Source organism: Brachycentrus maculatus, unplaced genomic scaffold (genome assembly GCF_059751285.1).
Source record: "Brachycentrus maculatus isolate JH-2025_06_01 unplaced genomic scaffold, ASM5975128v1 h1tg000236l, whole genome shotgun sequence".
NCBI lineage: Eukaryota > Metazoa > Arthropoda > Insecta > Trichoptera > Brachycentridae > Brachycentrus > Brachycentrus maculatus.
Genome location: NW_028280987.1, coordinates 374,846 through 395,944, shown reverse-complemented (window position 1 = coordinate 395,944; position 21,099 = coordinate 374,846). Strand labels below are relative to the sequence as shown.

At 36.5% G+C, this 21,099-nt stretch overlaps 1 protein-coding gene across 2 annotated transcripts in view; it reads right to left on the bottom strand.

Moving 5' to 3' along the window:
- Window positions 1–21,099, bottom strand: part of LOC148306600 (uncharacterized) — a 127,356-nt gene that overhangs the window by 57,186 nt on the left and 49,071 nt on the right. Inside the window, exon 3 of one of the 2 annotated variants that reach the window (XM_088264713.1) lies at window positions 17,772–17,959. In XM_088264713.1, the coding sequence (XP_088120839.1) occupies window positions 17,772–17,959 (188 nt within the window). The remainder of the gene's footprint in view (window positions 1–17,771; window positions 17,960–21,099) is intronic. The other variant, XM_088264714.1, reaches the window with a different exon arrangement.

Genomic DNA, 21,099 nt, shown 5'->3' with positions numbered 1-21,099 from the left:
CTAGATTTCAGAGTCACGTGGACGTTAGGTAATTAAAAAAACAACAAAAAAAGAATTTGAGAAATGTGGTTATCAATCAATGGTGAATTTTTGAATGTGAGGTACACGTGTGTAAAGTGATTACTTAAACCTACCTATGACGGTCTTAAGCTCCGTAAATGCCCAGACTTCCATATTCTTCTCCATCTATGTTGAGATGTCAAAATAATTATATGAAAAATAACTCCTATAATTGGAGATAATCCAGATTTGTGAACAAGTATTTGGACACACTCAAAATGTTGTATTAGAATTATATTACGATGGAAAATAAAATTATGGTGTTAATCATCTCATCGGCTGGCTTCGGTTTGTATAATATAATATACCGCCAAGGGTAGAATTTCCCTGTAGTATAGAGCCTAGTACTTACCCCCTTTCGGCTTATTAGCCTTCCCGATCAAATAACTTCCCTCGAATACGAGAGAAATTCAATATTTGTATGGGGAACTACTGGGGTGACCATTCACTGTTTATTTTTGTTTTTATTTTTTTATTATTTGGGTTAAAAACAGCAATATGTGTGAAACAAAACAATTAAAAGATAAAGGATTCGGATCTCACATACTAATATAAGAGTTTCTGCTTAATAAAAAGCTTCTTTACATCTCACCAATAGATGTCTCTAGTGAAGTTCTAGTGATTCATGAACAAGATTTTTAAATTGGTTCATATATCGCTCACTCCTTTCAAGAACGTCATAAATAAAAAATCGACAATTTTCAGTTGTGCATGTTTTCTGAATGCCCAGAAAATGTACTATATCCCAGCCAAAGCGACATATTTTTAACTTAATATTTACTCGCTGCAGTGCAGAAAGTGTTGTTTTTGCATTTTGAAGAAATTGTTTTGTTTAATTATTTTTTTAAATATACTAAATATTTTTCAAATGGAGGAAAAACCTTCAGGTTTTACCTAACAAGATCTGTTGCACAGTAAAAAGTTCAATAAGTGGCTTGATATTTATTTTTAATACATTGTATTATATTTTTAAACATTAAAAACGTTCTCTTGAAAAATCAAGTTTTTTGATTTATGACGTTCTTGAAAGGAGTGAGCGATATATAGAACTTCCAAGAATTTGAGTAGTGTGGTTGTCAATAATGGGTAGAATTGGTGAATGATCACTTAAACCAGCCTATGACGGTCGTCAGCCCCGTAAATGCCCAGACTTCCATATTCTTCTTCATCTTTGATGAGAAGTTAAAAAATAATAAGCCAATTATAGTTCACCATAGAAACATAAAGATCAGTACTAAATATTTATCGTAGATCTAGCAAATAAACACGTATTTATGAGAGAAAATGTGCGTGTGTGTTGTCGATTCCAGTAGGGACATACATGCAATGCAGAGAAGCATAGTTTTTAAAGATCCTGAGAAGACATTCGACTTTTTAGCACAGATTTTCCGCAATTGAAAATGTCAACTTGGCTAAAACATGAGTCGTACTCACTAGCCATTGGAAACATAGGTGAACTCTGCGCATAATTAGTTGGAAGGACAAATACTCTGAATAACGATTGTGACGTGTGACGGGTACAGTAAAACCTGAATGTTTTTTCTCCATTTAAAAAACATTTAGTAAATTAAAAAAAAATAACTAAACAATATCTTTTCTTCAAAATGCAAAAAAACACTTTCTGCCCTAAGCTGGTAAATATTAAGTTAAAAATATGCCGCTTTTGCTGGGATATAGTACATTTTCTGAGCATTCCGGAAACATGTACAACTGAAAATTGTCGATTTTTGAAATATGACGTTGTTGAAAGGAGTAAGCGATATGTATATGTGTACATTTATTTATAAAACAAATACACAAATATACATTTATTTATGAATGTAATAAACATAGTTTTGCATAGACTCACCAAGTCACCTTGTGTGTCTTGTCGGTGGAGTTTTTTTTTTACATATGTAAATTATTTTAATATATTTGAACAAACTGTACATACACACAAAAAAGAACACATAAAACTGTTTTACAATTTTTACAGTATTAACACTAACCCTTATCCGCAAGCAATGGTGCATAGGACACTGGATTGTTTCACATACCTTTCTTAGTCTGATGAATAATGCTCAACCTTGCATTCTATCCTTATATCACCATTGGAACATCTACCATACATGGTCTTGCCGCACTGAGAGATGGCATCCCGACTGCATCCAGTCTACTCTCATCCTTCCCAAACCATCCTAAGCCGCCTTCCTTAGTTTGTTGGATATTGCTCATCTCAGCCTTGCACCCTTTCCTTATATCACCATTGGAACATCTACCATACATAGTCTTGCCGCACTGAGAGATGGCATCCCGACTGCATCCAGTCTGCTCTCATCCTTCCCGAACCATCCCAAGCCGCCTTCCTTAGTTTGCCGGATAGTGCTCATCTCAGCCTTGCACCCTTTCCTTATATCACCATTGGAACATCTACCATACATGGTCTTGCCGCACTGAGAGATGGCATCCCGACTGCATCCAGTCTACTCTCATCCTTCCCAAACCATCCCAAGCCGCCTTCCTTAGTTTGCTGGATAGTGCTCATCTCAGCCTTGCACCCTTTCCTTATATCACCATTAGAACATCTACCATACATGGTCTTGCCGCACTGAGAGATGGCATCCCGACTGCATCCAGTCTACTCTCATCCTTCCCAAACCATCCCAACACGCCTTCCTTAGTTTGCTGGATAGTGCTCATCTCAGCCTTGCACCCTTTCCTTATATCACCATTGGAACATCTACCATACATGGTCTTGCCGCTCTGAGAGATGGCATCCCGACTGCATCCAGTCAGTCTACTTTCATCCTTCTTTTGCCAATTCCATGCCTTAGTTTTAAACACTTTAATTTTTAATTTAAGACTTTTGTAATTTTTTTTTTGGGTCCCGCATTTATGGATTAATGGTCGCCCTATTTATGACCAAATTTATGTGAATGTATACGCCCCGCTTTGAAATATAGGTATGTAACTTCATCATTATTTACAAAACACACACACACACAAATGCACAAACATGTGGGTAGGTACCCATATGTGTATTCCTACGCAATGCGGTGGTCACTGCAACCTACTCCGACACGATTTGACCAAGCCAGACATCGAACCCGGGAAGTCTAGGTTGGCACCGTGACGTAACGATTTAACCACTCGACTATCGAGTAATCCTAACTAGTTATTAATTTTTTTATTTTTTTATTATTTCTTATGTTAGCTTATATTACAACTAATATTAACTATTATATATATAATAAAACCCTTATCCGCACCCCAATGGTGCATAGGGCACTGTGTCATATAAACGCAGTGTTATCTTGATCGTTAACACATGAAGGAAAGGTGATCAGGGAGTAGTGTGATTGACAATCACACTACTCAAATTCTTGAAACTTCTAGATGTGGTGATTAAACTCGTAACACAGTATGAGCGAGTTCTCTGGAGACATCTATGGTTAGATGAAGAATATCAATATAAATAACTTTTTTAATAAATAATGCACTGCCATACAGTGCATAATTTGCACTGTATACTGGCAGTGCACAACGGAGTCCTGGTTCCAACTCTAATGTATGGAAGTGAAACATGGAATTGGCAAAAGAAGGATGAAAGTAGACTGAATGCAGTCGAAATGCGATCTCTCAGAAGAATGTGCGGCAAAACGATGTATGATAGATGTGCGAATAGTGAAATAAGGAAATCGAAATGCAAAGCTAAGACAAGCATTATCGATAAAATTAAGAAGGGTGTGTTGAGATGGTTTGGACATGTGGAACGAATGAGTGAGGAAAGAACGGTAAAACAAATTTATGAGGCGAATGTTAGTGGTAAAAGAAGCAGAGGAAGACCGAGAAAAACAAGCCACGATGAGGTATGCCGAATACTTGAAAGCGGTCAGGTTAGGAGTCGTAACAATCGGCGGGTATGTATGAGGAGATGCATGAACGTGGAAGAGGTGAAGAATGTTTGCAAGGATAGAGTGGTGTGGCGCTCTATTCTCTCTGCCTACCCCTGCGGTATGCGGAAGCGTGATGGTTAGTTAGTTAGTTAGTTAGTTAATTAATTATTTTTCTTTATAAAATTTAAAAAAAAAAAATTGTTTTAACCACTTTTATATTATTAGTACACTTTGACCTACCGGTTTCGACAAAAACCTTGTCATCATCAGGGTTTATTAAATTCTGAAATATTAAAAATATTAAAATACTCATAATTAATAACACTCCCTTACAAAAAACTCCTAAATGTTATTTTTTTTTTAATGTTTTAGAATCTAATAAACCCTGATGATGACAAGGTTCTTGTCGAAACCGACTGGATAAAGTGTGCCTATAAAAAGTGGCTAAAACAAAGTTCTTTAATTTTATAATAATAATAATAATAAAATCATTTTCCGCACCCCAATGGTGCATAGGGCACTGCGTCATATAAACGCAGTGTTATCTTGATCGTTTACACATGAAAGAAAGGTGATCACCCCTCCGCTTCAAGTACCAGTCCAGGGTAATATTGAATAAATATTACAATGAAAAAATCACTCATATTTATTCTTACACCCCCTGGGAATCGAACCCGGGTCCTCCAGAACTAATTAATTTTATAAAGCTTATAAAATGTGCCACAAAGTATCTGCGAAAAACCTTCAAGAAAATTATTTTTCATTAATTTTTCCTCAGAATACACTTACGGTCGGGTCCTGTATAAGCCGAAAAAATGTATGTAAATTCATATTTTAAAAAAGTGCCCCGTCATGAATAAATAATTTAGAGCCAGTCTGCTTATTGGTCCGCCACTGTGTAAAAATATCGACCAATCAGAAGGGAGCATTCCGATTTAAATTTAGAATAAATTATGTGACGTCATATAATGTATTACATAAAAATACATAAAAAATATTAGTACTATGCTCGCCTCCGTAGTGTAATGGTCATCACGCTCGGCTACCGTTCTGGAGGACCCGGGTTCGATTCCCAGGGGGGGTAAAAAGAAATATGAGTGATTTTTTCACTGTAATATTTATTCAATATTACCCTGGACTGGTACCTGAAGCGGAGGGCTGATCACCTTTCCTTCATGTGTAAACGATCAAGATAACACAGCGTTTATGTGACGCAGTGCCCTATGCACCATTGGGGTGCAAATAAGGGTTTTATTATTATTATTAGTATGCTAGGAAATATTTCTAAGGCAGTGGATAGTGTGCCATGCTTATTTTGCTTACAACATAATTTTATTATAAGAAAAAAAGAAAAAAATTGAGTGTATGTATGAGAAGATGCATGAATGTGGAAGAGGCGAAGATTGTGTGCAAAGACAGGTTGGTGTGGCGCTCTATTCTCTCTGCCTACCCCTGCGGGGAAGCAGCGTGGTGGTTAATTTGTTAGTTAGATGGCCATTATCATTTAAATATTTTTACATCTTAATAAAGATGAAGAAGAATATGGAAGTCTGGGTTTTTACAGGGCTTATGACATGTCATAGGCTTGGTTAAGTGATCACTTGACACGCGTGTAACGTTCACCAATTCTACCCATTATTTAGAACCACACTACTCAAATTATTGGAAGTTCTATATATATGGACCAATTGAGTAACATTTTTCTTGTATCACTAGAACTTCACTAGAGACATCTATTGGTGAGATGTAAAGAAGCTTTTTATTAAGCAGAAACTCTTATATTAGTATGTGAGGTCCGAATCCTGGATTATAATCACACACATGAGAAACGCCAGAAAATACCATTTTCATTTTTATTATTTAAGCTTATAATTTGACCAGATAATTTATTTGCAACATTTTGAAGAATAGAATAAACCCTTATCCGCACCCCAATGGTGCATAGGGCACTGTGTCATATAAACGCAGTGTTATCTTGATCGTTTACACATGAAGGAAGGGTGATCAGCCCTCCGCTTCAGGTACCAGTCCAGGGTAATATTGAATAAATATTACAGAGAAAAAATCACTTATATTTATTTTACCCCCCTTGGGAATCGAACCCGGGACCTCCAGAACGGTAGCCGAGCGTGCTGACCATTACACTACGGAGGCGGACAAAAAGTGCAACATTTTGAGTGTGTCCAAATACTTGTTTGCTCACTAGAGACATCTATTGGTGAGATGAAAAATAATATGAGAAAAAACTCCTTCTATTTTATTGTCCATGGTATAGTTACAGGTTTATTGAACGATCTCCATTTTATGTACGTTAAAATTATTTGCTGTGTGGGTTAGCTACTTTTGATACGGTCGGAGTACAAGCCAGAGAGAACCAGGCCTGGGAATTCATTATGAATATTCACTGCCCGAGGGGGTTTCGAACCGAAGACCGCTACTGTCTCGACCAATCGCATTACCACTATATTCAAAACAGTCCACATGCATTATTCATGACAGGCTGCCCCATAAATTTGATCCAAGTGCTTCTTTTAGTCTGGCCTCCATTACTCGCGTAATAAAAATTATAATAAAGTATATTTAAAATTATTAGAATATGTTGGAAGATGCCTCAAGAGTGGTAGGAAGGTTAGCAGGTGAATGGGAGGCCCATAGTGGATAGATAATACTGTCGGCTGAGATACAATACGAGTATGAGGACGTCCGGATGGGTAGAGGAGACTCCCGGAGCAGTAGGAAGGTCGCGGACTGGAGAGAGTGGCAGCACTTGCCAGGGAGGCCCATAGTGGATAGATAATACTGTCGGCTGAGATACAATACGAGTATGAGGACGTCCGGATGGGTAGAGGAGACTCCCGGAGCAGTAGGAAGGTCGCGGACTGGAGAGAGTGGCAGCACTTGCCAGGGAGGCCCATAGTGGATAGATAATACTGTCGGCTGAGATACAATACGAGTATGAGGACGTCCGGATGGGTAGAGGAGACTCCCGGAGCAGTAGGAAGGTCGCGGACTGGAGAGAGTGGCAGCACTTGCCAGGGAGGCCCATAGTGGATAGATAATACTGTCGGCTGAGATACAATACGAGTATGAGGACGTCCGGATGGGTAGAGGAGACTCCCGGAGCAGTAGGAAGGTCGCGGACTGGAGAGAGTGGCAGCACTTGCCAGGGAGGCCCATAGTGGATAGATAATACTGTCGGCTGAGATACAATACGAGTATGAGGACGTCCGGATGGGTAGAGGAGACTCCCGGAGCAGTAGGAAGGTCGCGGACTGGAGAGAGTGGCAGCACTTGCCAGGGAGGCCCATAGTGGATAGATAATACTGTCGGCTGAGATACAATACGAGTATGAGGACGTCCGGATGGGTAGAGGAGACTCCCGGAGCAGTAGGAAGGTCGCGGACTGGAGAGAGTGGCAGCACTTGCCAGGGACGCCCATAGTGGATAGATAATACTGTCGGCTGAGATACAATACGAGTATGAGGACGTCCGGATGGGTAGAGGAGACTCCCGGAGCAGTAGGAAGGTCGCGGACTTGAGAGAGTGGCAGCACTTGCCAGGGACGCCCATAGTGGATAGATAATACTGTCGGCTGAGATACAATACGAGTATGAGGACGTCCGGATGGGTAGAGGAGACTCCCGGAGCAGTAGGAAGGTCGCGGACTTGAGAGAGTGGCAGCACTTGCCAGGGACGCCCATAGTGGATAGATAATACTGTCGGCTGAGATACAATACGAGTATGAGGACGTCCGGATGGGTAGAGGAGACTCCCGGAGCAGTAGGAAGGTCGCGGACTTGAGAGAGTGGCAGCACTTGCCAGGGACGCCCATAGTGGATAGATAATACTGTCGGCTGAGATACAATACGAGTATGAGGACGTCCGGATGGGTAGAGGAGACTCCCGGAGCAGTAGGAAGGTCGCGGACTTGAGAGAGTGGCAGCACTTGCCAGGGACGCCCATAGTGGATAGATAATACTGTCGGCTGAGATACAATACGAGTATGAGGACGTCCGGATGGGTAGAGGAGACTCCCGGAGCAGTAGGAAGGTCGCGGACTTGAGAGAGTGGCAGCACTTGCCAGGGACGCCCATAGTGGATAGATAATACTGTCGGCTGAGATACAATACGAGTATGAGGACGTCCGGATGGGTAGAGGAGACTCCCGGAGCAGTAGGAAGGTCGCGGACTTGAGAGAGTGGCAGCACTTGCCAGGGACGCCCATAGTGGATAGATAATACTGTCGGCTGAGATACAATACGAGTATGAGGACGTCCGGATGGGTAGAGGAGACTCCCGGAGCAGTAGGAAGGTCGCGGACTGGAGAGAGTGGCAGCACTTGCCAGGGAGGCCCATAGTGGATAGATAATACTGTCGGCTGAGATACAATACGAGTATGAGGACGTCCGGATGGGTAGAGGAGACTCCCGGAGCAGTAGGAAGGTCGCGGACTGGAGAGAGTGGCAGCACTTGCCAGGGACGCCCATAGTGGATAGATAATACTGTCGGCTGAGATACAATACGAGTATGAGGACGTCCGGATGGGTAGAGGAGACTCCCGGAGCAGTAGGAAGGTCGCGGACTTGAGAGAGTGGCAGCACTTGCCAGGGACGCCCATAGTGGATAGATAATACTGTCGGCTGAGATACAATACGAGTATGAGGACGTCCGGATGGGTAGAGGAGACTCCCGGAGCAGTAGGAAGGTCGCGGACTGGAGAGAGTGGCAGCACTTGCCAGGGAGGCCCATAGTTGATAGATAATACTATCGGCTGAGATACAATACGAGTATGATGACGTCCGGATGGATAGAGAAGACTGAAGAGAGCAAGGAAGAGAATACAGAAGCTATAATTTTAACCGACGCATCATTAGATACCTTGAAATTATAGCCAAAATAAATTATTTATGAGCAACGCATGTTTTTTCAAAACTAAATTGAGAGGCGCTGGGAGTCGACGCAAGATATTTCGGTAGCCTCGCGAACGTGTAATTATCTTAGCCGTAATTTGTTTTGCAAGCTGTCTTAAAGCGGACATAAAAACAAATAAAAAAATTAATACAAAAATGATCGTAAAACAAAAATGCCTTGAAATGGATTCGACACAAAGCATTAATTCCAAAGCAAACTCGACGAATAATTTGAGAGAAATTAGAACTGACCCGATTCAGGCAGGTTTTCTTTGATAGTCTACCTTGTGCTGTTACCATTATCGTTAGAATTTATCGATCGTAGATCTATAATATAAAACAATTTATCGTTGCAGTGTTAAATAAACAAATATGTCTCGACTCGAGACAAACCATCTATCATTCTTTTAAAAGTCTGACCATTCCAGGGTACTCTTCAACTTCTTGAAGATGTAGGTATAAGTGTTCAAATGGTGATGATAGGAAGTCTAAGAAAACCATTATCGATAAAATTTCTACACCAAGAGAATGGTGAATATTCCAAATGTGTAAAGTGATCACTTAACCACCCTATGGCATTTCTTAATCCATTCATATTGCTCACTCCTTTCAACAATGTGATAACTCAAAAAACTTGATTTTCAGGAGATCGTTTTTAATGATTTAAAATATAACGAAGTGTATTAAAAATAAATATCAAGTCACTTATTGAACTTTTTACTGTGCAACTGTATCTTTTTAGGTAAAACTTGAATGATTTTTCTACATTTGAAATATATTTAGTATATTAAAAAAAATAATTAAACAATACCTTTTCTTCAAAATGCAAAAACAACACTTTCTGCCCTGTAGCGGGTAAATATTAAGTTAAAAATATGCCGCTTTTGCTGGGATATAGTACATTTTCTGGACATTCCGGAAACATAATGAAAATTGACGATTTTCGATATACGACGTTTTATAAGTATATATTTTTATATATATACTAATGAAATATATATATATATATATATATATATATATATATATATATATATATATATATATATATATTTATATATATATATATTTATATATATATATATATATATATATATATATATATATATATATATATATATATATATATATATATATATATACGATCAGGTATGCCATATACTTGAAAGTGGTCAGGTTAGGAGTCGTAACAATCGGCGGTTATGTATGAGGAGATGGATGAACGTGGAAGAGGCGAAGAATGTTTGCAAGGACAGAGTGATGTGGCGCTCTATTCTCTCTCCCTCCACTTGCGGAGAAGCGGCGTGATGGTTAGTTAGTTTATATATATATAGTGTAGGCTTGTCTATATATATATCTATATTGTATATCATATCACCTTGATGAAGACACACAAAAAAATCTCATTAAATCTTCAATATCTCTTATTACATTATTCCAATTTCCTATTATGCCTCTCTCAATAGAATCATACAAGACTTCGTTGTTTTCTTTTGTGCCGTCTTAACCTCTACTATTCACACCATCAATATGTAGCACAGTAGTTAAATTAGAGTTTTCGACGCGGGATTCCGGGTTCGGCTCCCAGCGGGACTCCATTAGTGGCGAGGCCACATTGTTTTGCACCTGTTTTGAACAAAAACCCATGCCGACAATTCGTTCCTGGCTTCGTATAACAAATTCGATTATTACACTTATGAATGGGATATGTATTTGACAGGCGAGTTTCCTTGATGGTATTTTTTACGTAACAGATCTGTACATCTCCAAAACTACGCATGTCAACGCACATATTCGGAAATAACGTATATTGTACCCGGCTACCGTACCCGTCACACGTCACAATCTTTATTCACTGTACCTGTCCTTCCAACTAATTAGGCGCGGAGTTCACCTATGTTTCCAATGGCTAGTGAGTACAACTCATATTTAAGCCAAGTTGACATTTTTACCTGCGGAAAATCTGTGTTGAAAAGTCGAATGGTAAGCATATTGTCCTCTCAGGATCTTTAAAAACTATGCTTCTCTGCATTGTATGTATGTCCCAGTGGCGGTACTTCCATAGAAGCCCATAAGCCTGGCTTGCCTAACAACTCCGAATAAAAATTACCAAATCTGCATCAAATGATTAAAAATACGTAATTAGTGCATGGTCGTTTTTAAATTATCGTGCGCTTTTTCGTTGTATTCGAATAATCTAGCCGAGAAAAGCGGAGATTACAATACGATGTTCATCTTTATAATAATTTTTGGAGGCTTACTGTACTGGGAATGGTAATAAGTGAAGAAATTATAGGTACGTCATGTATTCACTAAAGTGAAAAATAAGGGCTTTCCTTACTGGTAAACCCTAGGCACGCCACTGGTATGTCCCTACTAAAATCAATAACACACACACATATTCATTCATTTGCTAGATCTACACTTAATATTTTGTACTAATCTTTATGTTTCTGTGGTTAACTATAATTGGCTTGTTTAATGTATATCTTTTAACTGTTTTGTTTTACATATGTTGCTGTTTTTAACCCAAATAAAAAATAATAATAAAAAATAACCATGCATTATCTTTAGGTATATTGAAATTAAGGAATGTGTAAATGATCAAGAGTTAATTCTATGAAAATTGTAAAATAGTTTATACTCTCAATTTTCTCTCTATTTTTTTTGTGTATATTAGGTTAAATTGGATAAAAACAATAAAAAATGTGTGTAAAAAAAAACTCCACCGACAAGACACACAAGGTGGCTTGGTGGGTATCTGTCAATTATCCATCAGTTTATATATATATATATATATATATATATATATATATATATATATATATATATATATATATATATATATATATATATATATATATATATATATATATATATATATAACTAACTAACTAACTAACTAACTAACCATCACGCCGCTTTGCCGCAGGGGTAGGCAGAGAGAATCGAACGCCAAACCACTCGGTCTTTGCAAACATTCTTTGCCTCTTCCACATTCATGCATCTCCTCATATATACCCGACGATTATTACGACTCCTGACCCGGCCGCTTTCAAGTATTTGACAAACCTGATTGTCCCAAGTTTTCCTCGGTCGTCCTCTGCTTCTTTTTCCAACTACATTCGCCTCATAAATTTGTTTAACCGTTCTTTCTTCACTCATACGCTCCACATGTCCAAACCATCTCAACACACCTTTCTTAATTTTATCGATAATGCTTATCTCAGCCTTACATTCTTTAGATATATATATATATATATATATATATATATATATATATATATATATATATATATATATATATATATATATATATATATATATATATATATATATATATATATATATATATATGTATATATATATGTATTTATATATATATATATATATATATATATATATATATATATATATATATATACATGTATATATATATATATATATATATATATATATATATATATATATATATATATATATATATATATATATATATATATATATATATATATATATATATATATATATATATATATATATATATATATATATATACATATATTTAACACTCAAGTGGTTAAAAGAAGTGTTTTATTTATAATTTGACCATGTCTTACCACAAAGTGAATGCCGAAACAGTTAAATAACTTTGAATATTATGTTAAAAACACTATTTTTTATCCTCGTCCGATGAAGGGTTAGCGTGTAGTGTGACGATGGCGATGATGCTACACGTAGCCACCGCGATCTAAACTCTAAGATATGGGGGTATTTTTAATTTTTAATATACAAGATACGAAATCGCTTATCAATTTTAATACGGCCCGGTCCGTCCGATTCCGTGGAGTACCTCAGGGCGTCGGGCTAGGACCGCCCAAAACATTACGAATTCAAGTGGCCATATCTCCTCTTCCACATTACGGATCTGAGTGTTTTCCTCGTAGATCGCGCCGGCAGGTTGTGCTGTATTTTTTTCTGTTACCTCTTTGACTATCTGCTTTGACTCATCGGCGTTTTTGTGTCTCGAAGTGAGTAGCGAACGGTCGGACAGCGAGGCACATGTAGCCAGCGGCACTTCACACAAGACATTCTGTACGCCGTTCTGATTAATGATACTGCGTACCAGAAAGGAAATCATTAATGACTTTTCTATGCGTGCTCCAAACAGATGGCGTTCATCAAAAATGTCCAACCGATTTTATTAGATTTAGTAGTCTAAGGATGAAAGATTGATAAAGGCGTCGAAAGGACAGATAATGGTGGGAACATTATGAAATATTTTTTTGACATCTCATCAAAGATGAAGAAGAATATGGAAGTCTGGGCATTTACGGGGCTGACGACCGTCATAGGCTGGTTTAAGTTATCACTTTACACATGTCTAACATTCACCAATTCTACCCATTATTGACAACCGCACTACTGAAATTCTTGGAAGTTCTATATATATGAACCAATTTTGAAACATTATTCTTGAATCATGAGAACTTCACTAGAGACATCTATTGGTAAGATGAAAAGAAGCTTTTTATAGAGCAGAAACTCTTTTATTAGTATGTGAGATCCGAATCCTGGATTATTATCATTTTAGAAAAAATTAAGGAAGGTGTGTAGAGATGGTTTGGGCATGTGGAACGAATGATTGAGGAAAAAACGATAAAACAAATATATGAGGCGATAAAACAAATATATATGTCCTGGTGATGGGAGCCGATGAAAACAGAGAAAAATTTGGTATGATCAAGTGTTTTAAATAGTAGAGCGTGGTCAGGCCAGGAGTCGGAATAATCGGTGGGTATGGATGAGGAGATGCATGAATGTAAAAGACGCGCCAAAGATTGTTTTTAAAGACAGATCAGCTTGGCATTCTATTCTCTCCCGCCTACCCTTGAGGTAGTATCAGTTTTTGTAATTAACCATCATGCCATTTCCCCGCAGGGGCAGGCAGAGCAAATAGAACGCAACACCTATGTCTTAAAAATCAATCTTCGCCTCTTTCACATTCAAGCATCACCCCTGCATACCCGCCGACTAACATTGCACGGATTTTCAACCGGATTAAAATAGAAACTCATACAACCAATTTCGAAACGTTTACTACTGTTTTAAAATAATATAATAATAATAATAAAAATGCGAAAATTCTAAACAGCGTAAAAAAATATCAGAAATCGAATGTCGTAAAAATTAATGCTGTTTTTATTCTAATGCCGTGCCGCGCCGCGCGCGCGATGTACCGATTGAGGCAGATAGAGGCGGATAGAGGCAGCATGCCTTCTGCACAGGGTTATACATGAGCGCGAGCGAGACGGCTAGATTTCAACACCTCTCGCCTTAATTGGCGGGCAGCACGATCTGGAACGGGTGATGGATGGCTTTGGAATACACCTATGTTTAAATGTAATTATTTTGATATATGAAACGGCCACCGAATCCGTATTTGTACGAAATATCGTGGGAGCATATTTTTACAAATTGTCCAGTATGGATATGTTTGCTTTGCGAATTCCTCGTGCGCTGCGTATAGAGTGAGCTTATTGGCTCGCGTGTCTTTGCCGTTAAAGTTAAGAAAGGTGTTTTATTTTATTATTAGATTAAAACCAATATTTTTAGCTTTTCCACTTTTTTATTTGACCAGCGACCGGGTTTCGTCGTTACCGACATCATCAGACTGGTGAGAGGCTTTACAAATTTGTATGTTATATATAAAAGAAGGCAGGAGTTGATAACCATGATTTGATATAATTTTATGAGAAATTAATTTAATTTTAGTGAATTTAAGTATTGTATGATATTTTAAATATTTTTTTTTTTTTTTTTTTTTTTTCATACAATATATCATTTTTTTTTCATACAATATATTATATCATACAATACTTAAATTCACTAAAATTAAATTAATTTCTCATAAAATTATATCAAATCATGGTTATCAACTCCTGCCTTCTTTTATATATAACATACAAATTTGTAAAGCCTCTCACCAGTCTGATGATGTCGGTAACGACGAAACCCGGTCGCTGGTCAAATAAAAAAGTGGAAAAGCTAAAAATATTGGTTTTAATCTAATAATAAATTAAAAATGCAATTCCATCACGAAGTGTCAGTGGATAATAAAAATCTATTAAGAAAGGTGTGTTAGAAAGGTTACGCAGTCGAAATGCGATCTCTCAGAAGAATGTGCGACAAAACGATGTATGATAGATGTGCGAATAGTGAAAAAAGGAAGGAATGCAAAGCTGAGATAAGCATTATCGATAAAATTAAGAAAGGTGTGTTGAGATGGTTTGGACATGTGGAACGTATGAGTGAGGAAACAACGGTTAAACAAATTTAATCAGGCGAATGTAGTTGGAAAAAGAAGCAGAGGAAGACCGAGAAAAACATGGCACGATCAGGTATGCCAAATACTTGAAAGTGGTAAGGTTAGGAGTCATAACAATCGGCGGGTACGTATGAGGAGATGCATGAACGTGGAAGAGGCGAAGAATGTTTGCAAAGACAGAGTGGTGTGGCGTTCTATTCTCTCTGTCTACCCCTGCGGAGAAGCGACGTGATGGTAAGTTAGTTAGTTAGTTAGTTAGTGTCTTTGCCGTTGCGGGGACGATGGCATGAAATGATCTTCGAACCAGTAGTTAAAAATAAGGAGGGAGATTTCTTTAGATAAAAAAATCTAAAAACGCCTTTGTTTCCTAAATCGTCTCCTTTGCCCTAATCCAATCAGGGAAGCGCCTAGATTTGTCATTTATTTGCCTTGTCCTATTTTCTAAATAAGACACCATACATCCCATTTTTGTCCGCCTCCGTAGTGTAATGGTCAGCACGCTCGGCTACCGTTCTGGAGGTCCCGGGTTCGATTCCCAGGGGGGGCAAAATAAATATAAGTGATTTTTTCACTGTAATATTTATTCAATATTACGCTGCACTGGTACCTGAAGCGGAGGGCTGATCACCTTTCCTTCATGTGTAAACGATCAAGATAACACTGCGTTTACATGACGCAGTGCCCTATGCACCATTGGGGTGCGGATAAGGGTTTTATTCTTATTATTACTATGCTAGGAAATATTTCTAAGGCAATGGATAGTTTGCTATGCTCATTTTGCTAGAAACATAATATTATTATTAAATCCCATAGATTTTGTGAACAAGTATTTGGACACACTCAAAATGTTGTAAATAAATTATCTGGTCAAATTATAAACTTAATAATAAAAATGAAAATGGTATTTTCTGGCGTTTCTAATATAAGAGTTTCTGCTTAATAAAAAGCTTCTTTACATCTCACCAATAGATGTCTCTAGTGAAGTTCTAGTGATTCATGAACAAGGTTTCTAAATTGGTTCATATATATAGAACTTCCAAGAATTTGAGTACTGTGGTTGTCAATAATGGGTAGAATTGGTGAATGTTACACGTGTGTAAAGCGATCACTTAAACCAGCCTATGACGGTCGTAAGCCCCGTAAATGCCCAGACTTCCATATTCTTCTTCATCTTTGATGAGATGTCAAAAAATAATATAAATCCCATAGATCTTTATATTCTATTGCCTCATCAATTTGCGTCAACTGCATCAACCTTCTCTCGTATATTTTGATTCCAATTTCAATCTTGCTTTTTAAAAAATTGGACATGCCCACACTAAATGAGGGACATCTTATGATTTGTTGCTAATATATCCACAAAACAAGATTTGTTGGATTGGATTCAACATTTATTTATGTATATGTTAATACGTGACGCGTTTCCTCTTCTTGGGACATTATCAAACACTGTGTTTGATAATGTCCTAAGAAGTGGACTCCTAAGGGAGTGTTTAATAATGTCCTAAGAAGACGAAACGCGTTACATATTAACATACTTATAATAATAATAATAATAAATCCCTTATCCGCACCCCAATGGTGCATAGGGCACTGCGTCATATAAACGCAATGTTATCTTGATCGTATACACATGAAGGAAAGGTGATCAGCCCTCCGCTTCAGGTACCAGTCCAGGGTAATATTGAATAAATATTACAGTGAAAAAATCACTAATATTTATTTGACCCCCCTGGGAATCGAACCCGGGACCTCCAGAACGGTAGCTGAGCGTGCTGACCATTACACTACGGAGGCGGACAAACATACTTACACATAAATAAATGTAGAATTTAATCCAACAAACCTTGTTTTATTTAGAATATATTACCCAACAATTCAATATGGAATTCTACCAACTGTCTGCAGTTACAATAAATAAATCTTATGATGACGTCTCATCACATTCACAAATAGGGTTTTGTCTAGTTTTAAAACGGACATAGGACGCAGAGAACCTGAACATATTGTGAACCAGGCAATCTTTCTCTAAAGGAAGAGAATCTAGAGGAAGATCAAATAATTCATGGATGCTGCAGAAAGATAACTGCAGCATCCATGAATTATTTCTTTTTAAGAAATTTGTGGACTCCACATGTTCTTTTAGCTCTCGTTACTTCTAAATGATGACGTTTGATAAAAAGTACAAGTAGATCGTAAGGGTGTTATATTTGTGTAAGGTACTGCGTCGTGGTTAGGTTAGGTTAGGTTGGAAGAGCTTGGTGACAGTGTGGCCTCCACACGCTCCACATACGGTTGGAATGTTAGGGATGTTGGTTTTCTTTACAATTTGTGTCTATGTTAGATCTAGGCTCGCGACCAGCTCAAGATGCAAGACCATGGAGACAGTGTGGACTCCACACGCTCTACATATGATTGAATTGCAAGAATTATTGGCTTTCTTTGCATATTTGATTCTGCTTTAGCCCTAGGCTCTCAGCCAGCTCAAGATGCAAGGTTCTGGCTACAGTTTGTGGACTCCACATAACTATGTGGAGTCCATAACTAACTAGTTAGCCCTCGTTACTTCTAAATGATGACGTTTGTCAGGAAGCTCACCTGCGTCTGCGTGAGGCCCAGGCTGGCGGCCAGCTCGGCCCGCTCCGGCAGCGCCAGGTATTGCGTGCGCTGGAAGCGGCGGTTGAGCTGCTGCAGCTGCAGCGAGCTGTAGATGGTGCGCGGCTTCCTCATCTTCTTGCCCTTGCCGTTGACCCTGAGCGACCCTTCGTCTGTGAGGCCGCATTTCTCTGAAATCAGAGTTACAAGGTTTTAGAAAAACATTCATACATGGGTTGGATATTTTCAAATTTTCAATGTGTATATTCAATAAATATATATATATATATATATATATATATATATATATATATATATATATATATATATATATATATATATACATATATATATATATATATAAATAATATATATATATATTTATATATATATATATATATATAAATATATATATATATATATATACATATATATATATATATATATATATATATATATATATATATATATATATATATATATAAATATATATATATATATATACATATATATATATATATATATATATATATATATATATATATATATATATATATATATATATACATATATATATATACATATATATATATATACATATATATATATATATATATATATATATATATACATATATATATATATATATATATATATATATATATATATATATATATATATATATATATATATATATATATATATATATATATATATACATATATATACATAAAGATTTATATAGTCATTTTTACTTATTTATTTTTTTACAAAAAATTAAGTAATTTATATGTCTACCGGACAAATAAAATTCACGTGGAAAAAAATACATAAGTATGTAGTTATTTTATTCTATGTAAAATTTATTTTTTTCTCATCATCATCCAACCCTTATCCGCAGCCAATGGTGCATAGGGCACTGCATCGTATAGAAGCAGTGTTATCTTGATCGTCGCTTACATGAAGGCAAAATGATCAATCCTGCGCTTCAGGGACCAGTCCGGGGGAATATTAAATAAATATTAGAGTGTAAAATCACTAATATTTATTTTCACCCCTTGGGAATCGAATTAGGGACTTCCGGCACGGTAGATAAACGTGCTAACTATTTTATGTAAGTACATATATATTTTAGTATGTTACAATTTTTCAATAAAGGTGAAGAAGAATATGTATTGCTGGGCATTTACAGGGCTTATGACCGTCATTGAATCCGTTCAATCGAAATGATCTTCATATTCACATAGATGATGAAGAATATGTTGGGTATTTAAAGCGCTGACGACATTTCATGGTATTCAATAATGGATAGAATTTTAAATACTGCACTAAGTAAAATGGTCACTTAAACCAGCCTATGTCGGGTCGTAAGCCCTGTAAATACCCAGACTTTCTACGTCCTATCACACAGGCCATCTACATGTATGCTATTATTTCAATAAAAAAATATGTATACAGTTATAATACGGTAAAATTTCGATATACGCACAATTCGCTTATTCGTGTCCGAATATCGAACGATCCGTAATGCGAGTGTAACGGCAGCCTGGACGTGATTCACAATAAACAGTAGCGAGACATCAATTCGTATGCATGAAAATAAACTGTTTTTTAATAATATATATAAGAATTCTCTCCGATATAATAATAACATATCATTAAGCTACATATCGGTCATATACGAGTTGCCGGAATGCCTCGAACTGCTTATTAAATAGAAGTTATAATTATCGTGTGATGTATTAGCTGTTACGGAGATGTTATTACAGATTATAGCCCACTTGGCCGCTCCGTAGCGCAGTGAATAGCGCGCCGCGACGGAAGGTCACACGTGACAATTGATCGTATATCGATTTTTCACCCTACGGATGATATATCAAGAAATTGTGTCGGGTTGTGGTCCCGTGGTTAGTATCGCGGACTCTCGAGTTAGAGTTTATTGGTTCGAACCCACTCTACCACAATTTGATACCTATTTCTAATAATGAGCCGCTTAGACTCACAGAAATAGTATGAAATTGAAATATTTATGTTAATAATAAAAACACAAATATTTCTCTCTTTTTTTAAAAAAAAAAAAGATTTTAAGGGTGTATGGATTTGAGACGAAGGATAATTGGGTAAATAATCATCGTATGGGGTAGGCAGAGAGAATAGAACGCCATTTCTGTAGATATTTGTAAACAAGTTAAGCCTCTTCTACATTCGTGCGTCTCTTCACACATATTCGTCCATTATTCCGACTCTTGGCTTGATTGTTTTCAAATATTGATTGAAATAAAAATTGAAATATTTGAACATACCTACTAAGTTTTCAATATATATATATATATTAAAAAATATATATATTTATATATATATATATATATATATATATATATATATATATATATATATATATATATATATATATATATATATATATATATATATATATATATATATAAACTTCAATTCTACAAAAAAGTAAGAAAGAAAAATTATAGTAAAATATTTACACTTTCAGTATCATTCATTGTTCACCTCATGTAATACCACTCAAATTTAAGTGGTATTACAGAAAATGAACGATGAATGATAAGGAGAGTGTTATATTACCAAATCATAAAGTTATCAATGCTATTATCATCGCAAAAGTTAAATAATATGCTTTTTTTTTTAAATATTAATTGATCAATAACACAATTTTTTAAAAATCTATTGTGACACGTGTTTCGACGCATATCATATCATTTTCAAACATTATACAGTGGTTGAAAATGATCCATCGAAACATGTGTCACGATTTATTTTAAGAAATAGTGGTATATAGCAAATAAAACATATATTAAAAATTGATAGAAAAATTGGCTTATGAATCAATTATTGAAATTTCAAAAATAACTAATTGACCATCACGCCGCTTCCCGTAGGTGTAGACAGATTTAATAGAACGCCACACAAATCTGACATTTCTTTGATAGCTATGAATTGATTCATTTTTCAGGCGTTCTATCCACATTCCTATGCCACGAGACAAGCGCTGATGTTCTCCAATATGACTGTACGTCATGTTGTGTTAATATTTTTTACGTTATTTCGCCTGGGGACTTTTTGGTAAGGGGCGTGCCTCGAAAAGCTTCGTTTAGGTTCTGACTAGGTATGGATACATAGCATCATACGTACATACGTGAGTATACATGAAACGGGGGCTGCTAACGCCATTTTACCTTAAGTATTAAAAAAAAATAGTACTTTTAATGATGTATTCAAGCTTTTCAATGTACAGTATTTATTATCCAATAAAAAAGTTCTTTCATCTCACTATAGATGTCTCTAGTAAAATTCTAGT